Genomic DNA, 23,512 nt, shown 5'->3' on the forward strand with positions numbered 1-23,512 from the left:
TGCTTTTTAAACTGCCCAAGGAATAGTTTTATATCAGTTCCAATTATTACAGATTACCGTTTATGCATACTACATGTATACAATGCATTTTTTTAAATTTTTTAATTTTTATAAGATTACTGAAAATCGTGTTTTCTTGAAACACGACAGGTTTAGAATCTTATTTTTAGAAAAGTTTCCATTTGATTAAAATCAAATCTAAATTTCACCTAGGACAGTGGTGATTTGATTTAGATTGTGCCGTGTTAAGGCATGTATGTCAACATCTTGAAAATACATTTATTCATTTCACCAGCGCAATCAAAGTTTCCTCAGGCAAACAATTTTTGTTTCGACAAGCCAGACGGGCACCTCACTTTGAATACAGGATGGGCCGGAACTAAAACCAGAAGGGGCCCAGGGTGTCGGGCTATCAGATTTGTTTTTAGCACTGCTGTTATTAGATAAAAGATGTGTGGATTGATTGTTGCATTTTGTGGTCACTTACTCGTCTTTCTGCCTGTTTTCGTAACTCACACATTTAACACTTTTCCCAGGATTTAAAATGTCCAAAGGTATGTCTGGAACAGCGCCAACTTTTAGTCTAGGCCTAGCATTTGCGTATCTTTGAGCTGCTATTTTTTCATGATCCCTCTCGTAACATTCCTTTAGAAATGTAATGAGCACATAGTGCTGTATGGTGTTGCTTTGAATTCGACTCGTTTGTAATAATGTACCCATTCTTTCATTATGCCTTTATCTTTCGGAAAAGATTTTTTTTTTATGTCAACAGGCTTTTCTTAATGTTCTATTACACCCGTAAGCAACGCAAAACGGTATTGTCTTTTACTCTGGCAACTCCCACTTGGGCTGCTGGAGTCGCTACTATGACGTCACGTCCCGAAAGTAACCGAATAGGCGCGGAAATTTTGCATACGAGGTCACGGAAATTCAGCTCCTAGAAGATAGGCCAATATTTAAATATTGGCATTACGGTCGCAGATGATACTTCAGAATAAGGTTTTCTGCTATAGTACTTTTATTATTATTCTATATTTCCATTGGTTTCTGGTCTCCTTTAAGAGTTTCTGCATATGTGGAAATAAGTGCATACAGGCCTTCCAGTATTTCTGCACATATGGAAATCCGGTGCATGTGGGCATTCAAGTATTTCTGTGGCACACAAACATCCATACAATTCATTAGAAAGGTTATATTCCAAGAATGTTTTTTATCTTCATACATGTGAAAGTTCTAATTCAATTGGTTAATCAACATAATAGATGAAAACTCTCATTCAACTTGTGAATCAACAAAGTCAACAAAATATATCTTAGTCTATCACAGCTCCATCATGTTGGAAACCTTGATTTTAATTAGATCATGATATCCGCACTTCTGAATAATTACTTTGTTTCTAATTACATGATCAGCATGTGTATCATAACTATGTATCCTTTTACTATCATTCCTTCCTTTAATTGGCCAGTCATTTTATTCTGTAAGGTCTGTCTGATAAGCATAAATATCAATATCTTGCAATCAGTCATATTTTGATCCATTTAGATGTTGAAATACTGAAAATAAGCAATTACGATATTTGCTAATTTAAAAACATAAGCACATATGCTTATTATCCAGATATTAAAGTATGTGGCAAGAACTTGAGAACCAGGTGTTCCAAAAAATACTTACATCCTACCCCTCCCACTATGAGTACCTCCTCGGAACCACAGTGAGCCATGGCACGCTCTGTTATAATAGAAATATTACATTCTTTCAACTGAATTGTAATGCTTTGTGCATAGGAATGAAATATAGATTGTACTCAAAAAAAGTTCATCAAGAATACAAAATAAAGGTGTAATAATTTGAATTTGATCATGCTTTCCAGCATAACAACTTTAGTAACATCAAAGCCTGTAGTTAAGCTGTTAAAACAAAATATACAGAATGGATCATATATTTCTTTCATACTGTTAATGATAACTGAGGTATGTTAAATTATATCAATTTTCTTGTATATGTTTATCAAAGAAAAATAAAGTGGTTATTTCATGAAGGTTCATTTTTTCCTGAGGAATAAAATGAATGACCTCTGCACTAAAGGATTTAGAACTGTTATCTCTGGGTTAAAATAGAAACTTTGATTACAAAAGAATGAATAAATTAATGATAAATATTTTCACCTGTAATTTCTATAAGCATAGCAAATACTGTTTCTTGGAGGGAAAAGCATAGATCTTCTGGAGTATATTCTCCACTCTCTATCAATCCTGGTGCCTTCTCCTGTGCAGAGATAAAAAATCAATTTTGACACACCTGCTAATGTACATGCAACATGTTTTCTGAGTGGTTAAATATCAATTCTGATGCAATTCATTATAAACTATTTGGAAACATAGAACACTGTCATGATTCCATTATGCTCTATGTGCCTCAAAGAATTAAATGTTCATGTTTCTCAAGAGAAAATGTTTCATAAAAAAAAAACTGTTTACGAGTCATTTATCTGAGGATTTGAGGGCATAAATGCCATATATAACTGCTTAAAATGTCCAGTTGCAAATAACACAAACCCTGACATGCCATCACACAATTCATTGGCACATCAAGGTCTACTATGCTGTTTGTTCATTACTCCTAACAAACTGCAAAGATTCAGATCAGCATGTGCATTATGCGATAGCAGATCTGGGTCTGTGCAGTTTGCAGTTGGAATCAACAGTAGTAGTCTTCCTGCCAAAATTATGTGGCAGAACACTCAACTTGTGACAATAACACCTTCATTCACATCCTTGTGGCAATAGATACTGAAATATCACTAAAGTTTATATCATTATAACCACATAGAAATAAATATTTAATTTATGAACCTCAAAATCTGCAAATGAATCATGCTGGATTCCATATTTGTTGACATGATGAGAATAGCATATCAATGACTTCCATCTTTTGTAAAAAGAAAGCACAAATCATGTTTTCTTTCAAGTCTATGTATAAAGACCCCAAAAGACCCTCCCTTACCACTAGTCAATGTATAGCACCACTAGTTAATGTCTAACACCATCAACATTTCAGTCTTACCTCAATGTATGACAATAAGCCAGAAAAAGAAACATCCATTCCCTTCACTGCATATGGAAGTTCTAGAAATTTCTTCCCTCTACAAAAAGAAAAAATATGATATAAATATCTAGCTGAAATATACTTAAATTGTTCTGGCAAATAAAAATATATTCACAATGGGGAAAATATCAAATGATATAATTCTGCTGACTGGTTCACAGAGGTAAATTCAGGCCTGGAAATTATAAAACTTCAGCTTGAGTCTGAGCTTAAAATTTTGTTGTCACCAATTGCATAAGACATCACTAATTTCTGATTGGTTGATACTTTAAATTCAATCTCAGAATTGCATGATCTTCATTTCTGATGACTACTAAGAGTGATGCTGAAGTATGGGCTATAAGTTGACTTTACAAGTTAAAAAGATGTTGCAGCAACTACACAATAAATATTAAAGCTTTTCAAATTGCCATAATGCATGTCACATTTATAGGTTACTTCATTTGTATGGGAAAATATGAACGAGTTTTTGGATGGAATACTGCATGACCTTGGGAGTGCAGTATATCCATCTGACAAAATGAGTTCATATTTTTCCATACAAATGCAATAACCTTTTTATTATATGCTCATTTTTTTATTCTACCTAAGGCTTAATTATATAGACAAAATACACTACAATAAACAACGTAAATGAATGTATGCTGTATTCCAAACTAAATATACATGCGCATATTCATCATTACACAACATGAACATTATTACTATGCACATAACTCCGCCCAGATAAATTTGAACTTAGTCACACATTCGTCATAACTTTCGAAAGAAAATGGTGTGTCTAGTTAAAATTGAAATTTGGAGTCATATTGTGAATGAATGTGCACTGCAACAACTTTTCCATTTGATCTGGAATTAATAGATTTTGGTATTTTTTTTGATTCTACGAAATTTCATGATTATCGACTGGATTTGTATGTGACAATTCCACATGAAATACACAGGACTGAATAAGCTAGGGAGAAGCATGATGACATCTGCAAATGTGTTTCTATTTCTGTCATTGAATGTTTGAAATCATAATGTGGGAAAAATATGAAGTCTTTCATTTGCAATTATCAAAAAGACGCTATGGAATTTAATGCTTATTTCATTTTTAGTGCTGTAAGGAAGATCTAATTGCACTTGGAATATAGTCGTAATTACAGTACAATTCCGAAATGTGTAATCAAGCTTGAGAACTCATGACATGGCTCATGTAATTCGGATTTGCAGAACTAAGAAAGTACATTTTGAGGAAATTCTGGATGTAAAACTTATTACCAGCTAAAGGAGACAGTTTATGCCTTTATTGCTTGCATGTTATTTGTAGGTACCAAGCAATTTTATGAAATCTGGTGTCTATCGCAAAATCTGAAACAATGTATCAAAAAGTTAATATGGAATGTAGCAAAACAGTTGGTATGTTGCAGTCCATGAAACATCTGCTTTAGTTCATTCAGAACAAATTTAATCAACAAAAATGTATTGTGCCTACTATGTGAATGTACATGATTTGTTTACAATGTAGTTCCTAATACACTACTGGGCACACATGTCCTGATCGTCGGTGCAGTATGAAGGTGTGCAATATCGTAAAATATTGAACGATTCTGATAATGTAAAATTAACGGAGAAAAAAATGAGCATATAATAAATTAATGCATTATATGAATGCACATCATATCATATCAATGTATGACATTATTATATGAATGCATGTTGCATTACATGTATGCAATTCATATCATATGATTGTATGTCATATAATATGAATGCCTGTATTATCATGAAAGCATGCCAAATGAATGCATGTCATGTATGAATGCATGCCATATGAATGCATGTCACATAATGAATGCATGCCATATCATATAAATACATGTTGTATCATATGAATACATGTTGTATCATTTGAATGCATATCATATCATATGAATGCATGTCATATAATGAATGCATGTCATATCATATAAATACATGTTGTATCATATGAATACATGTTGTATCATTTGAATGCATATCATATCATATGAATGCATGTCATATAATGAATGCATGTCATATCATATGAATGCATGCTATATCATATGAATGTATGCCATATCATATGAATGCATGTTGTATCATATGGATAGATGTTGTATAATATGAATGCATGCCATATCATATGAATGCATTCAATATCATATGAATGCATGCCATCAGTGTGTGATTTAGATTTTTAACGTAGCTTTTAAAAACAAATCAGTTATATCGCTACGATGTCTGCAGCGTGGCAGTTTATAGCGATGTCTAGCACTGAGACATCGTGCTGCAGACATGTAGCATGATGTAACACACAGTCACATTATCCTGACACCAGGCCGACCAGTCCTAACACTAACCTCCTAATGCTGAGCGCCATGCGAAACAGCTGTTGGTACCATTTTTGCAAGTTTTTGGTATGACTCGGCCGGGAATTGCACCCACAAACTCCCACATCCAAGACAGATGCTCTATCCACTAGGCCACAGGAGCGGTGTGCCATATCATATGAATGTATGTCATATATAAATGCATGCCATATCATATGAATGCATGCCATATCATATGAATACATGTTATATCATATGAATGCATGCCATATCATATGAATGCACGAGATATCGTATGAATGCATGTCATATATGAATGCATGTCATATATGAATGCATGCTATATCATATGAATGCATGTCATATATGAATGCATGCCATATCATATGAATGCATGAGATATCATATGAATTCATGTCATATAATGAATACATGCTATATCATAAGAATGCATGTCATATTATATGATGCATGTTGTATCATATGAATACATTTTGTCATATATGAATGCATGTCATATATGAATGCATGCTATATCATATGAATGCATGTCATATATGAATGCATGCCATATCATATGAATGCATGAGATATCATATGAATTCATGTCATATAATGAATACATGCTATATCATAAGAATGCATGTCATATTATATGATGCATGTTGTATCATATGAATACATTTTGTATCATATGAATACATGTTGTATCATATGAATGCATGCCATATCATATGAATGCATGCAATATCATACATCTCACATATGAATGCTTGCCATATCATATTAATGTATGCCATAACATATGAATGTATGTCATATATGAATGCATGTCATATATGAATGCATGCCATATCGTATGAATGCCAGTTGTATCATATGAATGCATGAGATATCATATGAATGCATGTCATATATGAATGCATGCCATATCAAATGAATGCATGCCATATCATATAAAGGCATGCCATATCATATGAACACCTGTTGTATCATATGAATGCATGAGATATCATATGAATGCATATCATATATGAATGCATGTTTTATCATATGAATGTATGCCACATCATATGAATGTATGGCATATCATATGAAAGCCTGTTGTATCATATGAATGCATGTCATATAGTGAATGTATGTTTTATCATATGAATGCATGTCACATCATATGAATGTATGCCATATCATATGAATGCATGTAATATAATGAATACATGTTTTATCATATGAATATGTGAAGTATCATGCATGGAGGCCATATAATATGAATACATGTTGTATCATATGAATGTATGTCATATATGAATCATGTCATATCAAATGAATACATGCTATATATGAATGAATGCCATATCATAATAATACATGTTATCATATGAATACATGTTGAATCATATGAATACATGAAGTATCATATGAATGCATGTTGTATCATGAGTGCATGCCATATCATATGAATGCATGTCATATAATGAATGCATGCCATATCATATGAATGCATGTCATATAATGAATATATGCCATATCATAAGAATGCATGCCATATAATGAATGCATGCCATATAACGAATGCATGCCATATCATGTGAATGCATGCCATATCATATGAATGCATGCCATATCATATGAATGCATGCCATATAATGAATGCATGCCATATCATATGAATGCATGTCATAATGAAAGCATGCCATATCATATGAATGCAAGCCATATCATATGAATGCATGCAATATCATATGAATGCATGCCATATAATGAATGCATGCCATATAATGAATGCATGCCATATAATGAATGCATGCCATATCATATGAATGCATGTCATATAATGAAAGCATGCCATATCATATGAATGCATGCCATATCATATGAATGCATGTCATATAATGAATGCATGCCATATCATGTGAATGCATGTCATATAATGAATGCATGCCATATCATATGAATGCATGTGATATAATGAATGCATGCCATATCATATGAATGCATGTCATATAATGAATGCATGCCATATCATATGAATGCATGTCATATAATGAAAGCATGCCATATCATATGAATGCATGCCATATCATATGAATGCATGCAATATCATATGAATGCATGTCATATAATGAATGCATGCCATATCATGTGAATGCACGTCATATAATGAATGCATGCCATATCATATGAATGCATGTCATATAATGAATGCATGCCATATAATGAATGCATGCCATATCATATGAATGCATGTCATATAATGAATGCATGCCATATCATATGAATGCATGTCATATAATGAATGCATGCCATATCATATGAATGCATGCCATATCATATGAATGCATGTCATATAATGAATGCATGCCATATCATATGAATGCATGCCATATCATATGAATGCATGTCATATAATGAATGCATGCCATATCATATGAATGCATGTCATATAATGAATGCATGCCATATCATATGAATGCATGTCATATAATGAATGCATGCCATATCATATGAATGCATGCCATATAATGAATACATGCCATATCATATGAATGCATGTCATATAATGAATGCATGCCATATCATGTGAATGCATGCTGTTTCATATGAATGGATGTTACAGTAAAACCTATTATGAGAGACCAACCCTTCTGTCAACAAAAAGATCTCAAGATAGTGGGTCTCTCATAACAGGTTTGTACAAAAAGACCCATTTCCAATGTCCAGTTTCAGAACAATTCAAGGAAAAATCACTGTACATATATTCTATTATTTATTAATAGTTCTTGCTTTAATATTGTATGCATTCATCTGAAAACAAAATTATATTGCAATAAAGATATACTTTTATTATTATACATACAATCACATATAAATCTTAAGATCACGTGTACATGTATTAGCTAATGAAATCATTTCAGAATTATTCCTTTTCCTTTATAACACCCTAAATTTGTTTTACTGATGTGGTCTGATCCTTTTCACTTCTTTCAGTTACAATAATTATTTTCTACAGTGTTCAAATTTGTCTCTTTCTAGTTGGAGGCTCTTCCATTGTTATTAAGGTACAGTACTAGGTTTAACATTATTAGTGCTCATTTGTAACATCAACTGCAGTTTTAACTATAAAGGCTTTGGGAAAATATGAAAAATCTATACATGTGCATTGCATATCTAACAATTAATGGAATAAAAAGAAACAGTTATCTGATCCATAAACAGAATCATTTACTCAGAGACAAAACTCAATGGCTTAATTCATACATGGATTAACTCTATAAACAAAGTGTGTAACCTAGTTGCACCAACTTGAATAGATAACAGCTTGGTGACTAGGAAGTAATCACCGCAACATCAGGCACAAAAATTACAAACATCACAAGTCTAACAATCAAATTCCGCAAACAATTCTGACTTGCTGGTTTAATAGACAAAGACTTTAGTCACCCCCAGACAATATGGATTAACTCTAATGACAAAACAATATACATGACCACCACCTTTATTTCGACACTACAATGGCAATAAACGACATTTACATTAGCCTGGTTTATGGACTGTACCATCTGTCACTATATACAAACCAGCAGCCAGAATACATTTTTTTTAAATATTTGTTTTGTTTTTTTTATGTTTGTTTTTATCAGAACAATATTCCAGCATTGTTATCAATGATTACATAAAGGTCAGTGATGTCTGTCTCTGTTCTAATGATATGATTGCTCATGGGACTGGATAGTGGGTCTTACTCATACATATGGGCAGTAGCTATGATAAGGCCAGAAACCAGGCTAAGACTACATGTACTTTAGTAGTCTAGTTTACAAAAGAAAATATGTAACTCTATAAGCATACCAACAAAATTTCAGATATTGATAGCCAAATTTTTTCTGGAACGCTATGAGGTAACTGTTACAGAGATTAAATAAAGGTTGGCAGAGTTTATTCCTGTTTTACCAATGTGATCATTCATTGCAATGTCAAAATGCATATTTTACCAAGACATCATGGTCACTGGTCATGTTCAGCAGGTGGTTGCTCATGATAGAGCATTTATATAATAAAATCGATCATTGCATTATGATTGTGGTCAGAAATGGCAGAGGGTCCCTCATAGCTGAGGTCATTCATAACAGGTTTTACTGTATAAAATTCTCTTCAATCTGTTATGATTTCCCATAATTTAGGTGTTACTTGTGCACAAAATTTTGTGTAAGAAAGATTTCTGAGGCATCAAAAGAAAAATTATTATTGGAGAGGCAAGTAAATAAAGTTACTTTAAACAAAACAAATTTTTAACAATCAAGGCAATAATAATGCTTTCTGGTGGATTTGTTTAATACATATAACTCTAATTTGATAAGCATTTCATTACACATAAAATTAAACAGTATTTTGTTTCTCACTTTTCTTTTTGTTTTGTATCCATATCATATTCAGACAAATTTTGTGGCAGCAACTGCCATAACTACCAGTCCTGTCTGAACACCCTTGATAAAAAGTAACCTTTATAGTTATATTTGTTTTCTCCACTTACTTTTTGGCAAGCTGCTCAATGTTGTATCCAGGGCTGGGGTCATTTGAAAGCTGAAACAGAGCAATATCCATGCTTGGAATCTTGTCTTGAAATCTTTATATACACTAAGACAATTGACTGAATAAGATTCTGTAAGGGGCAATATATTATGACTAAGTTACATCCTCTTTTGGAGACATGCGCATAGTTTAAAGGGTGGGGGGATTGGTATGCTGCAAATTGCCACTGACCCACCCATGTTATGCCAGTTAATTTCACAACGTACTGCAGCATAAAATAAGTAGCCAGTTCATCTGACCAGTTGAATTTTTTGGTAAATTTAATCTACATATTTTCATCTATCTCTTATGGTATTAAAAGAAAGAATAAAAGCCATGTGACAAATAAATAGCACTAATTGTTTCTGATGACCACTCATGAATCTGGGTGAGATAAGATTATAAATAAATCTCATGTTGTCTGTGTTTAATACACTTGCATGTAGTCTGTGTTCAATACACTTGTACACTTGCATGTAGTCTGTGTTCAATACACTTGCATGTAATCTGTGTTTAATACACTTGCATGTAGTCTGTGTTCAATACACTTGTACACTTGCATGTAGTCTGTGTTCAATACACTTGCATGTAGTCTGTGTTCAATACACATGCATGTAGTCTGTGTTCAGTACACTTGCATGTAGTCTGTGTTCAATACACTTGCATGCAGTCTGTGTTCAATACACTTGTAAATCCAGTTAAAAGCTCTTTAGTATCTATGTGATGTTGGATGTCGCATGCTAGTTCCAATTTTCAAAGTGAACATTTACATGGAAGCCACCAAAGGTTAGAAACCAAACACAACCATGGAGAACAAAACTAGTCTAAAGGAATATGACACTATCAAACAAAAGCGAAAGTTTAAAAATATACAAGTTACAGAATTCAAGCGGAATATAGAAAGAGGATCCATGTTAAGGTCATGACAGTGCTATTCAATTTGATGATATGGATGCACCTGTTACAGTCCCAGCAGTCCACTACTGGAAATCATCTTTATGCAGACCTAAGTTCATGGGCAACTGCACTCTAGATACCAGTTTGTGTCTTTTGAGGCTGGTCTGGTTCTGATAAGGTCACTGATGACAAGACAATGATAGGGGATTCTTATTCTTAGATTCACAGTGATGATCAATGGTAGCAACAGATTCTGATGCCCTGCCTCTGGATGAGTTATGTTTGGATTTGGATAGGAAGCAGCATTGTCCTGGTCAGTAAACAGTGGTCATGTTCCACAGAATTTAATAAATTTAATAAATATAACTGTGAGACAAATATCTCATTTTTAGGTTTCATTTTTCGTTATCAAAATCAAAAGTGTGTGTGTGTGTGTGTGTGTGTTTGTGCACGTGCGTGTCTAGCTGCATTTTCCATTTGAGTCAGTGACTACATTTTGTCTTCTTCTATGATGAAATGTAGGACCAGTTGTTATGGACAAGACCAGTAGCATTTTCAGGTTACTGGCTCTAAGGGCTTACAGGATTTTTTAGTGAGTTTCACACTGCTGGTATGTACAGGTAAAATGATAGGTGAATAACAAGCAGAACTGGTTCAACTCTGAGATGGGGATGAACAATAACTACCTATATAATAGTGTAGGAGTTTTTAAGTTGAAGCATACCAACAATAACAGCTATGGGTCAAAACTTTTTTCAAAGTTTTCAGGTTTTTAGTTTCTTAACTATAGTCAAGTTTGTGTTAATAAGGATGTGGAAGGACATGGACTCCAGCAAGCTGACCAATGAAGTTTCACAGTCATATATAATGGAACAAAATCAGAGTGTGAACATTCTCTTTTGCACTGCAAACTGAGGTGCTGACTATAGTTGCTCACTAGGTCAGCAAACTAGAATGCTAAGTCATGTTGCCATTTTTAAATTTGGTTATTATTAAATTTCTTACTATATGAGAAATTTATACAATGCTGGACTTATGCCCTTGCCAGAGCTGATGTCCTTCCACACTCCCCTTGTTGCAGACTTTACCATAGATAAAAGATTTGAATCCAAGAACTTTAAACAATGTTTGCACTGTAGCTATTATCATGTATATCACTTATAAATTCACTAATAGCAGCAAGTAGCTGCAAATGATACTGTTAATTGTATCTACACACATACACAAACACACACACACTAACACACATTGGCATACATACTTGCACATTAATAATTTATAAGACAGCGCCTTGCATAAGGTCAAAATTGACAATAATTAGTATGTCTAAGTATGACAACTAAGTTAAACTCAGAGCCAAATATACACAATACAAAGAAAAGTACTGCACAAAATCCTATCAGCATCTTCTACAAATATGTATATAATGAAATTTCATTGCACAATAGAATCAGAAAACTAATTTGATGATTTTTTGGTGTTAAAATGTGTAGCAAGATAAAATGTTTTAGTATAAAGAATATTCATGATTCACAATATTCGTATACTTATGTTTCAACTTGCAAATAATTCATTACATGACAAACCATGATAACCTATTAACATTTTACTACATGTACTATATTTATATAAATGCAACCTTAAAGCAGAAACTGAAAGTATCGGCCAAGTAAATATTTCATGCATAGTTGTTTAGTCATACCTTCAATACTCTTGCAAATCTGTCCAGACAATTTCCAACGGCAATGTCAATTGTCTCCCCAAAGATTCTATATCGTTGTTCAAGATAGGCAATAACCTGCATCAAAGAGCGAATTTGTTACAATATCAACAACATAAAATAGAACCTTATGTCATCACTACAAGAACTGTATTAAACTTTTATTGGTATTCAGTTTGACTGTGAAAGTTACATTACTAATTTACATGACACATTGACTACCAAACCAGTTTTCATTTCAAATCCAATTCCACCAAATGCAAAAGTCTACAACCATCACACAGTATTGGGTACCTATGTTGTCATTGTTGTTGTTGTAGGGTTTAATGCCATGTTTCAGCACAAGATAGACTATACAAGGCAGCCAGTATTAATGGTGGAGGAAGAACCCAGGAAAACTAGTTGATTCTAAATGAAAATGGTCTAAATATGACCTCAAATATAGGTGTCCTGGTGTCCATCTTAAAAATCTTCATATGTCTACTCTTCTTGGCTTATCATATTGACATTGGATTTCCAATGAAAGACTTCTACACTGTCCTAAATGAAAATGGTCCTGATCTGACATCCAATATCTACACCATCTTGAAAATATTCTTACTGCAATGCGTCCTAAAAGGAAATACCTGTCAACATGGGGTTTTCACCTGAAAATTTATCCTCATATCTAGTCAGTTCTTAATTGAGAATGATACCAATCTGACATCTTGTAAATCATGTTATCGCTACTCCTAAATGAATGGTCATATCAAGATGGGGTTCTCACCGTAAGATGACGTCTTGCTGGCCTTAAACAAATTGGTGCTAATCATTGATCTGATACTGCCACTATGATGGCCATCTCATTATCAATAATAAATGGATGGTCACATCAATGTAGGAATTTTATAAAAAGACTTATTAAGCTGTCAATTTAAAACAATGAAAGTACTAGAAAGGATACCTATAACTGTAACATACTGGCTAGAACTAACTGACTTAATTTGTCAATTTAAAACAATGAAAGTACTAGAAAGGATACCTATAAATGTAACATACTGGCTAGAGCTAACTGACTTACATTGTCAATTTAAAACAATGAAAGTACTAGAAAGGATACCTATAAATGTAACATACTGGCTAGAACTAACTTACTTTGTCAATTTAAAACAATGAAAGTACTAGAAAGGATACCTATAAATGTAACATACTGGCTAGAGCTAACTGACTTACATTGTCAATTTAAAACAATGAAAGTACTAGAAAGGATACCTATAAATGTAACATACTGGCTAGAGCTAACTGACTTAAGCTGTCAATTTAAAACAATGAAAGTACCAGAAAGGATACCTATAAATGTAACATACTGGCTAGAACTAACTGACTTACATTGTCAATTTAAAACAATGAAAGTACTAGAAAGGTACCTATAACTGTAACATACTGGCTAGAACTAACTGACTTAAGTTGTCAATTTAAAACAATGAAAGTACTAGAAAGGTACCTATAACTGTAACATACTGGCTAGAACTAACTGACTTAAGTTGTCAATTTAAAACAATGAAAGTACTAGAAAGGTACCTATAACTGTAACATACTGGCTAGAACTAACTGACTTAAGCTGTCAATTTAAAACAATGAAAGTACTAGAAAGGATACCTATAAATGTAACATACTGGCTAGAACTAACTGACTTACTTGTCAACTTGCCTTAAAATTGTCAAATTCTGTTATCATAAGATTTCTGAAAATTATTACAAAATCTCATTAAAAAAATGTGAACATCTTACTGGCAATAAATATTTAGTCTCAAAACAAATAAAAATTTCAGAAGAATTAGTTACCATCAATGTCAAAGGCCTACTGGTACAAAAACTGAGTAAAATGAGCATAATGGCAGTTTTTGATTAGTTTAATGACAGTGATGATATAAGATTAATTATTGATTTTATAATTCCAAAAGCATGTATGTGTTTATTTCAAATCAAGGCAGGGAATGTGTTTGGTTTCACATAGGAATACATCCATGTCAAATTCTTTCTGGAGACTTAGAAAAATCCAGTTTGATTTTGTGTAATGAATAAACAGAGTCCAATCGAACATCAGCAATCATGTGAAAAATGGTCCTAAATGTACAATCAATACTCAAAAATACAGAACCAAATAATATACATTAAAGTTGTCTTTCCCCCAACTCTCCACCGAATTTATGGGGGAAAAAGCCAGCAGTAGTTAAATTTTTAAAGTTAAAAGTCTAACTGGTTACAAATTGAAGAATCTTATCTCTCAAGTGCTGAATACATATCTGCAAGATCACAATGTGTCACATGAAAAAAAAACTTTTGATGCCCAAACTGCCCCAAATGTTCAATAAATACCTGTGTCACAAAAAAATGCCCAAATTGCCCCAAGTGTTCAATAAATACCTGTGTCACAAACAAAAACTTCTGATGCCCAAATGTCACACAAAGACAATCACATTGATAGAAACATGATTTCCAGTAAATTTTATGAGAGAGACAGAGAGAGATCTTTCTCAACACCATGTTATATGCCTGTAACCTGAAGCCAGTTAAAGTATAAACAGTCATGATTCACACCTTCCTATACAAGGATAATGAAAAACTGAACAGTTTCTACATTTCATTGTCATAGAGGTGATTAAAGGTAAAGATGATTAGATTACATAACTGACTGACATTAGCTGACTGACATGGTGCTTGCTAGTCCTTTGAGAATCGCTGTGGTAGAGGCTATTATGTTAATTTGCATAGATAAAGGAAGTGGAACAACCTAGTTCATATATTAGATAAATCAGACATGGCTGTTGAAGAAATCAAGTTGTTACACTTTGTAGCCTTAAATGAAAATGTTTAAGCCATCTTTATTATATTTTTGACAAATATGTGATTAACAGGAATATTATTTAGAGGTTGAATTTTACTTCATATTTAAAATGCAAAACAGGTTTTTTCTGTGGTTAGAATGATGAAGTTAGGAGCACTGTGGGAGTGTGATTCATATTTGAATGCAAAATGTTAAAACATAGTGATGAACAAGCCCTCTGCAAAGCAAGCAAACATTTACTTGATGGAGTTTGACTTTGTGAAGCAAAGAGGTAAGGGTTATACTTTGCACATACTACAAACACCATATAACATTACAGAGTACACAACATCAGTTGATATAGCACCCCTGCCCAAAATTAGGGCAAATCCAGAAAAGATCATTCTCAATGGTGAGAAAAATGCAACAAGATCTTCTGGGAAGTTTGAGCAACATAACCATCCAGTCTCTATGAGTACAAAGATTAATACTAATGGGATCTGCATCACCTTCAAACACACGAAGAAGATTAATACTAATGGGATCTGCATCACCTTCAAACACACAAAGAAGATTAATACTAATGGGATCTGCATCACCTTCAAACACATGAAGAAGATTAATACTAATGGGATCTGCATCACCTTCAAACACATGAAGAAGATTAATACTAATGGGATCTGCATCACCTTCAAACACACGAAGAAACTACTGAGTGCCAAAGTCGGCACCTACAAGTTAATACTGTATCCCATTGTCCAAAGCATTTGAAAGACACAAACTTTTTGTATTTTTTACACTTTATTATATATCTAAGTGGGTGTGATTATGGGTGTGTGCCTATGCATATGTATGTGTGTATATTGTGATGATAATGCTTGATCTACCAGTGATTTTTTGGTTTGAAAGTGCATTAAATACCTTAAAAAGAAAATAAATATTTTCCTTTCCTTCATTCACTTTATACAAGTAAATAACTTATTCTCAAGTGTACATTATTTATAAGGGTCATGTCCCCAAACTGACACAACACATTTTCAAGTCTCAAGAAAACCAACACTTCCTAGACAGTTGTCATGTACATGAATAACTAGTAAGTAACATTTTGAACCATTTAAAGAAGGTGAGGAAGAGAGGGTGTTTTTTTACCTGAGTATTCCCTCCACTCACATAAAGAACAGTGGGATTGTCAGCTCCAGTGATTAGACGACCCATCTCAATGTCTATACGAGGCTAAGATAAATATAATATTTATTCTTGATCGGTCCAATTTTATAACATTTATTTTTGATCGATCCAAAGTTATAATATTTATTCTTGATCATCAATACAATTTTATAATATTTATTCTTGATCATCGATCTAATTTTATCATATTTATTCTTGATCGGTCCAATTTTATAACATTTATTTTTGATCAATCCAATGTTATAATATTTATTCTTGATCATCGATCCAATTTTATGATATTCATTCTTGATCACTGATCCAATTTTATAATATTTATTCTTGATCATCGATCCAATTTTATAATATTTATTTATCATTGATCCAATTTAGCTGGTTAAGCACGATTTTGTGATGTCAGCTTACCCAGATGTGCAACAGCTGCTTGATTACAAGTTTCTTCATTCTTATCATATTCTTTTTCTAAGGAAATTTGTATATAATGAATTTCTAATTAATCCTATCAGAATAATGACCATACATTGCTATGTGCAAATATTTGTTAGAGGACTGAGGAAAGACTTTTAAGCCTTTGAGTTAAAACTCTTCCCTCATGCTTTGGTAAATATTTGCAACATACCAACTATAGATGATCCCTACATTATAAAAAGAATGAAGGAAACATAATTATTTATAAAATATTATGAAGAGTAAAATTAAATTCATTTTTATGAAATGTAATAATTCAAAGGAGGTCTAGTTAAAAAAAACAAAAGGATCTCCAACTAAATCATGTGTCCAGGGCTAGAGAAATGGTAGAATGATTTAACTGCCCAGATTTCAGATTTTCATGAATTTAAACAAAAGATCTGCAGTGTTAATATTCAACATGCACTTTCTGTAAAGAATTTCAATGAAGAACTCTTTCATAGAACAAGAGATCATGAATTTCACTGAAATGCAAGACATGAAAGGATACGCCCTATACAATGGTTGACCCCAAGGATTGGCTTCTGCCAGAGTTGAGCAACAGTTCGGGCTACAATGGCTGTTGAAACAAGAGGAGCTCCCATACCTGGTCCTGAAAATAATAAAATTCAATGAATAAAATACTTTTTAGTCAAAATGTCATAATCTTAAGCATCCTTCTTACTTCGGAAAATCTTCCTTATTTACAAATTTTACTGGCTGACAAGAATTACCTGTTTAATATTTAATGGCTAGTCGTATTCCTAAATGGCTATTCATATTCCTAAATGGCTATTCATATTCCTAAATGGCTAGACATATTCCTAAAGGACTAGTCATATTCCTAAATGGCTAGTCATATTCCTAAAGGACTAGTCATATTCCTAAATGGCTAGTCATATTTCTAAAGAACTAGTCATATTTCTAAATGGCTATTCATATTCCTAAATGGCTAGTCATATTCCTAAATGACTAGTCATATTCCTAAATGGCTAGTCATATTCTAGTCATATTCCTAAATGGCAAGTCATATTCCTAAATGGTCAGTCATATTCCTAAATGACTAGTCATATTCCTAAATGGCTAGTCATATTCCTAAATGGCTATTCATATTCCTAAAGGACTAGTCATATTCCTAAATGACTAGTCATATTCCTAAAGGACTAGTCCATTAAAAACATAGGTACTGCAGTTCATGCATCTTGCTTGTAAGATTTTAAAGAAATTTCTCTGGATTACATTCAGCACTCAAAATGCATGCACGCCACCATACCCATCTTAAGTGGACTAGGACATAATAACTATACTAATGAAAGTCCAAATGGAGAAGTCATTTTTGTTGTTCTACATTACTGCATTCAAACAAGTGTGGAGCTATGGAAAATTATTTCTTTTTGACAGTTACATGTACTGTCTGAAACAATTAGTACTTACCTGCATTGGTAAAATATATTAAAAGATCATTTATTTTCACATGCACCACTTTTCATATTTTTACAATTTAAAAAAAATCATATTCCTTGGTATCTGAATACTTAATTATGACTGGCAGAACATTATGGCTACCATATATACATGTACTTGCATATAAATTGAGTCCAACTGCTAGCAACATAGACCCTAATCTGCCACTGAATGATGAGCAAGCAGACCAAGGTTTATCTTTTGTTTGTTCTACTAACTATTCCTAATAAACTGCACAGACCCTGTTTTATTGGCACATTATATGATGGCAGATCTGGCTCTGTGCAATGTGACATAAGCAAATACAGACAGTAAATATTTTAAGTTGGGTATTGAAATTCAGTTTACAGAAGCACAAAATATGTGAAAACTTATGACCCATCACAATGAGTGTAACCAGTGATTATGAAGATCATATTAGAAAGCTTTTAGCTGTCTCTGGTAGCCATTTTAAATATTACTTATCAAATAAATTCAGACAAACATGATCCTAAAATTGAAAAATTAGCCCCTTTCCTGAGTAAAGTCTTTTTTTCCTTCAATTTATATCTTAACATTTTAGCTTCTAATCTTTACAAAATTCAAATTTTACCTTTTAGTGAGCAGCCAGTATTGTGCTGACATATTAAATCACACATATACACATATACATACTACAATGGTATAAATGACATTAAACAATAGACTGCTCCTGTGGCCTAGTGGTTAGAGCATCAGCCTTGATTGCGGGAGGTCATGAGTTTGATCCCTGGTTGAGTCATACCAAAGACTTATAAAAATGGCACTAACAGCTGACTCACTTGGCACTCTGCAATAAGAGGTTAGTGTTAGGACTGGTCAGCTTGGTGTCAGGATAATGTGACTGGATGGGACATCATGCTACATGTCTGCAGAATGGTGCCCCAGTGCTAGACATCACTATAAACTGTCATGTAGTGATATGACTGAAAAATTGTTAAAGCTAGATCAAAAATCTAAATCACACATACATACACATCCAGCTTTTACCATTCAAGCAGTCATGGAGTACTTGACATGCATTGTCAGATAATACTGCCCAGCTGGCATAAAAAAAGAATAGTTCTAAAACAAAGCTTGAAAAATATTAAAGACAATAATACCTTTGGTGTAGCAGATGACATCTATGTCCTCTGGTTTGATCTTGGCTTCATCAAGTGCTTTCTGTAGGACATCAAGGGCATAAGCTTGGTGATGTTTGGCCGTGTCCCTTGGGAGAAATCCTGGAAGAAGAACACTAAAATACAGTCTGGTCCACAAAACAAGCATCATCCCATTATTTTAATATATGATGAAAAATGCAGGGTTCTTCTAGATTACAGCTTTTAAGAGTTCATCAACAGTCTTTATTCCATCTTTCTCTCTCTCTCTCTAATGATCAAGTTTTTATTGACCTTCACACCTCCATAGCATACAGTCACAGAGTTATGATCACCATCCCAACATAAATGTACAAGCATGTTTTACTGGGTAGGGACGTCAGAGAAACAAATGCCATCCTATAGGGCAAGAGATATGTATGTTTTACTGGGTGGGGAGGTCAGAGAGACCCATTCAGTCCTATTGGGCAATAGTTATGTATGTTTTACTAGGTTGGTAGGTCAGAGAGACAATTCAGTCCTACAGGGCAATAGGTATGTATGTTTTACTGGGTGGGAAGGTCAAAGAGACCTATTCATTCCTACTGGGCAATAAGGATTGTATGTTTTATTGAGTGGGGAGGTCAGAGACATCCATTCATTCCTAAAGGGCAAAAGGTATGTAAGTTTTACTTGATAGGGAGGTCAGAGAGACCCATGCAGTTATATAGGGCAATAGGTATGTAAGTTTTACTGGGTGGGGAGGTCAGAGAGACCCATTCATTCCTACAGGGCAATAGGTATGTACGTTTTACTGGGTGGGGAGGTCAAAGAGACCCATTCATTCCTACTTGGCAAAAGGTATGTAAGTTTTACTGGGTGGGGAGGTTAGAGAGATCCATTCAGTCATACAGGTCAATAGGTATGTAAGTTTTACTGAGTGGGAAGGTCAGAGAGACCCATTCAGTCATACAGGGCAATAGGTATGTATGTGTACATGCTTACATTTAACTACACATCAGCAGAATTCTGGCTATAATGTTAACCACTCCGGTGGCCTAGTGGTTAGAGCATCTGCCTCAGATGCGGGAGATGGTAGGTTTGATCCCCAGCCGAGTCATACCAAAAACTTACAAAATTATACATACAGATGCTTCAGGTGGTGTTCAGCATTAAGAGGTTAATGTTAATGGTCGGCCTGGTGTCAGGATAATGTGACTGGGTGGGACATCATACTACATGTCTGTGTCATGATGCCCCAGTGCTAGGGCTAGGCATCACTATAAACTGCCACACTGCAGACATCGTAGCAATATGACTGAAAAATTGTTAAAGCCATGTTAAAAATCCAAATCACTGACACTCGCTATAATATTAAAATTAAACAAAAATTACTGAAAGCTTTAAGAACAAAGACACAATAAGTAATTATATACTTCTAAAAGAAAAAAAGCAAATGTGAAGACATAAATATTCCTAGAGAAGGTATCCAAGAGAAAATATAATTGTAAAATAGGAGGTAAAAATACATGCAATAAAGGTGAAAAATTTAAAACATTTAGAAAGTCCAAGGTCTTCTCTGGTGGCACTTCATCAAAATGCTTCTTTACTGTGATCACATGCAAAAGCTTGAAGTCAATAAACTCCATAGAAATGTACTCCACAGACAGTAGGTATTAGCAAGGCATTAACTCATTCAACTTCATCTTTAAGGAAGTAACCATGGGACCAGTCAGGAATCTGCACCCCATGTACTAGCAAGACAGCTCATCTCTCCTACTTGTTCTACATGTGAAAGAAGACACTATTCAAAATGGATGTCACATAGCTTGCTTATGGAATTTTCATTCCACATATTTCACAAAGCAGATAAAGTACAGTCAAAACTGTATTACTTAAAGTTACTATATGAAATCTGTAATTCAAAAATCAGTGACTGCAGGACAAGCTTGGCTGCCTTATCTGCTCTTTCATTACCATCATACCAGTACGACTAGGCAACAAAAAATAAAGAATATTTGTTCTAGATTTGATGACAGTCTAGTTCCTGTAGGATATGGGATATTAGTGTACTTTCACATTTCTGGTTTTGCAATGCTTTCAGCGTAGAAAAGGAAAAAATAATGGGGTTTTCTGAGAAGCATTCAAAGATGTGAGTATGGGTTTTCTACACAACAATTTCTGCACAAACAATAATAACATGAACAGAACATTATAAGCCTGTCAAATGTTTAATAGTCATCACTGTATGTAACTGGAATTATTGTACGGAAATAAGTTTTCTTTTCTTAGCCAGTGCCTTGACCTGACCTTTCTAACTCAAAAGCAATATTCTTCTTCCTTATCCTAAGTGTAAGCCCTCCACAAAGTTTGGTCCAGGTGTATGACATAACTAATGTAATTGTGAGGAAACCATTTTTACAGTGGTTCTATCCAGGGTTTTCCTTGCTTCTTCCTACACCAGTTATAATGGCCATTACATATAACCTATCATGCACTGAAAAATGTCATTAAACCCAAAACAACAACAAACCATTTTTGTTTGACCTTGACCTTTTTACTCCAAGCTCAATAGGGTTCTTCCTTATCCCAAATGCAAACCATTCAGAAAGTCTAGTAACTGTGGATCAGGAAAAACTTCAGTTATTGTTTTGAAATCATTTTCCTTCTTTCAGAAAAAAATTTATTCTTTGACCTTTTGAGTCTGAAATCAATACCAATCTTCCTTACTCCAGAAAGTTTGGTAACTGTAGATGGTGAACAGCTTATATCAATGAGAAAAATGAAATTCTGTAACAAATAGATGGAGGGCCGGCATCACAAATTTAGCATGTAACATACTTTAAGACAGCATCAGAACATATGAACCATTATGATAGGAATATAAAATGGAACATATGATATATAAAAACATCAGGATGTTATGATGCGCATATAAAAATGGAAGCAGTAGCTGATAACCAGCTCAAGATAGTTTTCTGGGGTGTTGCAAAAGCAGCTTCAACCCTGCTTTCATCTTCTGAACCACCTGTATACAAACATGCATGGCCAAAACAGGAGGTACTAATTTTTCTGAATTTACTCTGGAAAAATATGAGAACTGCATAGGATATTCTGAATATCAGCAAAGATCAAATATATTTGTCTAAGTTTAAATAACAATGTTAGAACTGGGGAGATAAAACTTTGCAGCATTTGCAGATTGATTTATGCTGGTTCCAAATTCTTGTGAATATTGACAAAGATCAAACACATGTATCAAAGATCAAACACATGTATTATTTGGAAGGTCTAAATAACCATGCTGGAATTTGCAGTAGTTGGCCTGATTGATTTCTAAAGCTTCCAGATCTATGAATTCAAATACCAATAAGATGGATGGAATAAGATTGTCAGGAACTTTGCTATTTATAGTGAAGACTGAGAGACATTTTAACAATAAATAACTCCACACAAATTATTTCTAAGCACAACTAAAAATGATTATACAGACTGAACTTAAACAGGAATGAATAATGTTGTTTACCACAGCCTTATTTAAAAACTTTAGACTCGGAAATGACCAGGATGTGAGCCACAAGTTCTCTTCCACCAGAACATTTTAAGCTAGACCTGGAACTCATCAGTAAACAACTTACAAACATGAAAACAAAAACATGAGAATAGTCAGTTAGGCCAAATCTCTACCCTCAATTATGAACAAAGGTCAAGCACACAATTCAAATTAAATATACATAACAGAAAAACATGAACATAAAGCATTACAAACTAATACTGATTCCTCCTTGCTCAGTATTTTGGTACCTTTTAAACTTGAGCTTGCTCAAGCCAAATTTGACTTTGTCCTATGCACCTGGCAAATTAATTTGTAAAGCCATGAA

At 33.6% G+C, this 23,512-nt stretch overlaps 1 protein-coding gene across 2 annotated transcripts in view; it reads right to left on the minus strand.

Moving 5' to 3' along the window:
• LOC149773776 (putative tRNA N6-adenosine threonylcarbamoyltransferase) overlaps positions 1-23,512 on the minus strand; it is a 54,634-nt gene that overhangs the window by 25,494 nt on the left and 5,628 nt on the right. For both annotated transcript variants that reach the window (XM_089946017.1, XM_089946018.1), the window contains exons 3-10: positions 19,656-19,775; positions 17,582-17,683; positions 16,585-16,658; positions 12,613-12,708; positions 9,976-10,025; positions 3,067-3,145; positions 2,169-2,268; positions 1,675-1,731 (exon numbers count right to left, since the gene is read on the minus strand). In XM_089946017.1, coding sequence (XP_089802143.1) covers positions 1,675-1,731; positions 2,169-2,268; positions 3,067-3,145; positions 9,976-10,025; positions 12,613-12,708; positions 16,585-16,658; positions 17,582-17,683; positions 19,656-19,775 — 678 coding nt within the window. The remainder of the gene's footprint in view (positions 1-1,674; positions 1,732-2,168; positions 2,269-3,066; positions 3,146-9,975; positions 10,026-12,612; positions 12,709-16,584; positions 16,659-17,581; positions 17,684-19,655; positions 19,776-23,512) is intronic.

This window comes from Sinohyriopsis cumingii, unplaced genomic scaffold (genome assembly GCF_028554795.1).
Source record: "Sinohyriopsis cumingii isolate HCF-2022 unplaced genomic scaffold, ASM2855479v2 utg000573l, whole genome shotgun sequence".
In the NCBI taxonomy this organism is placed as follows: domain Eukaryota; kingdom Metazoa; phylum Mollusca; class Bivalvia; order Unionida; family Unionidae; genus Sinohyriopsis; species Sinohyriopsis cumingii.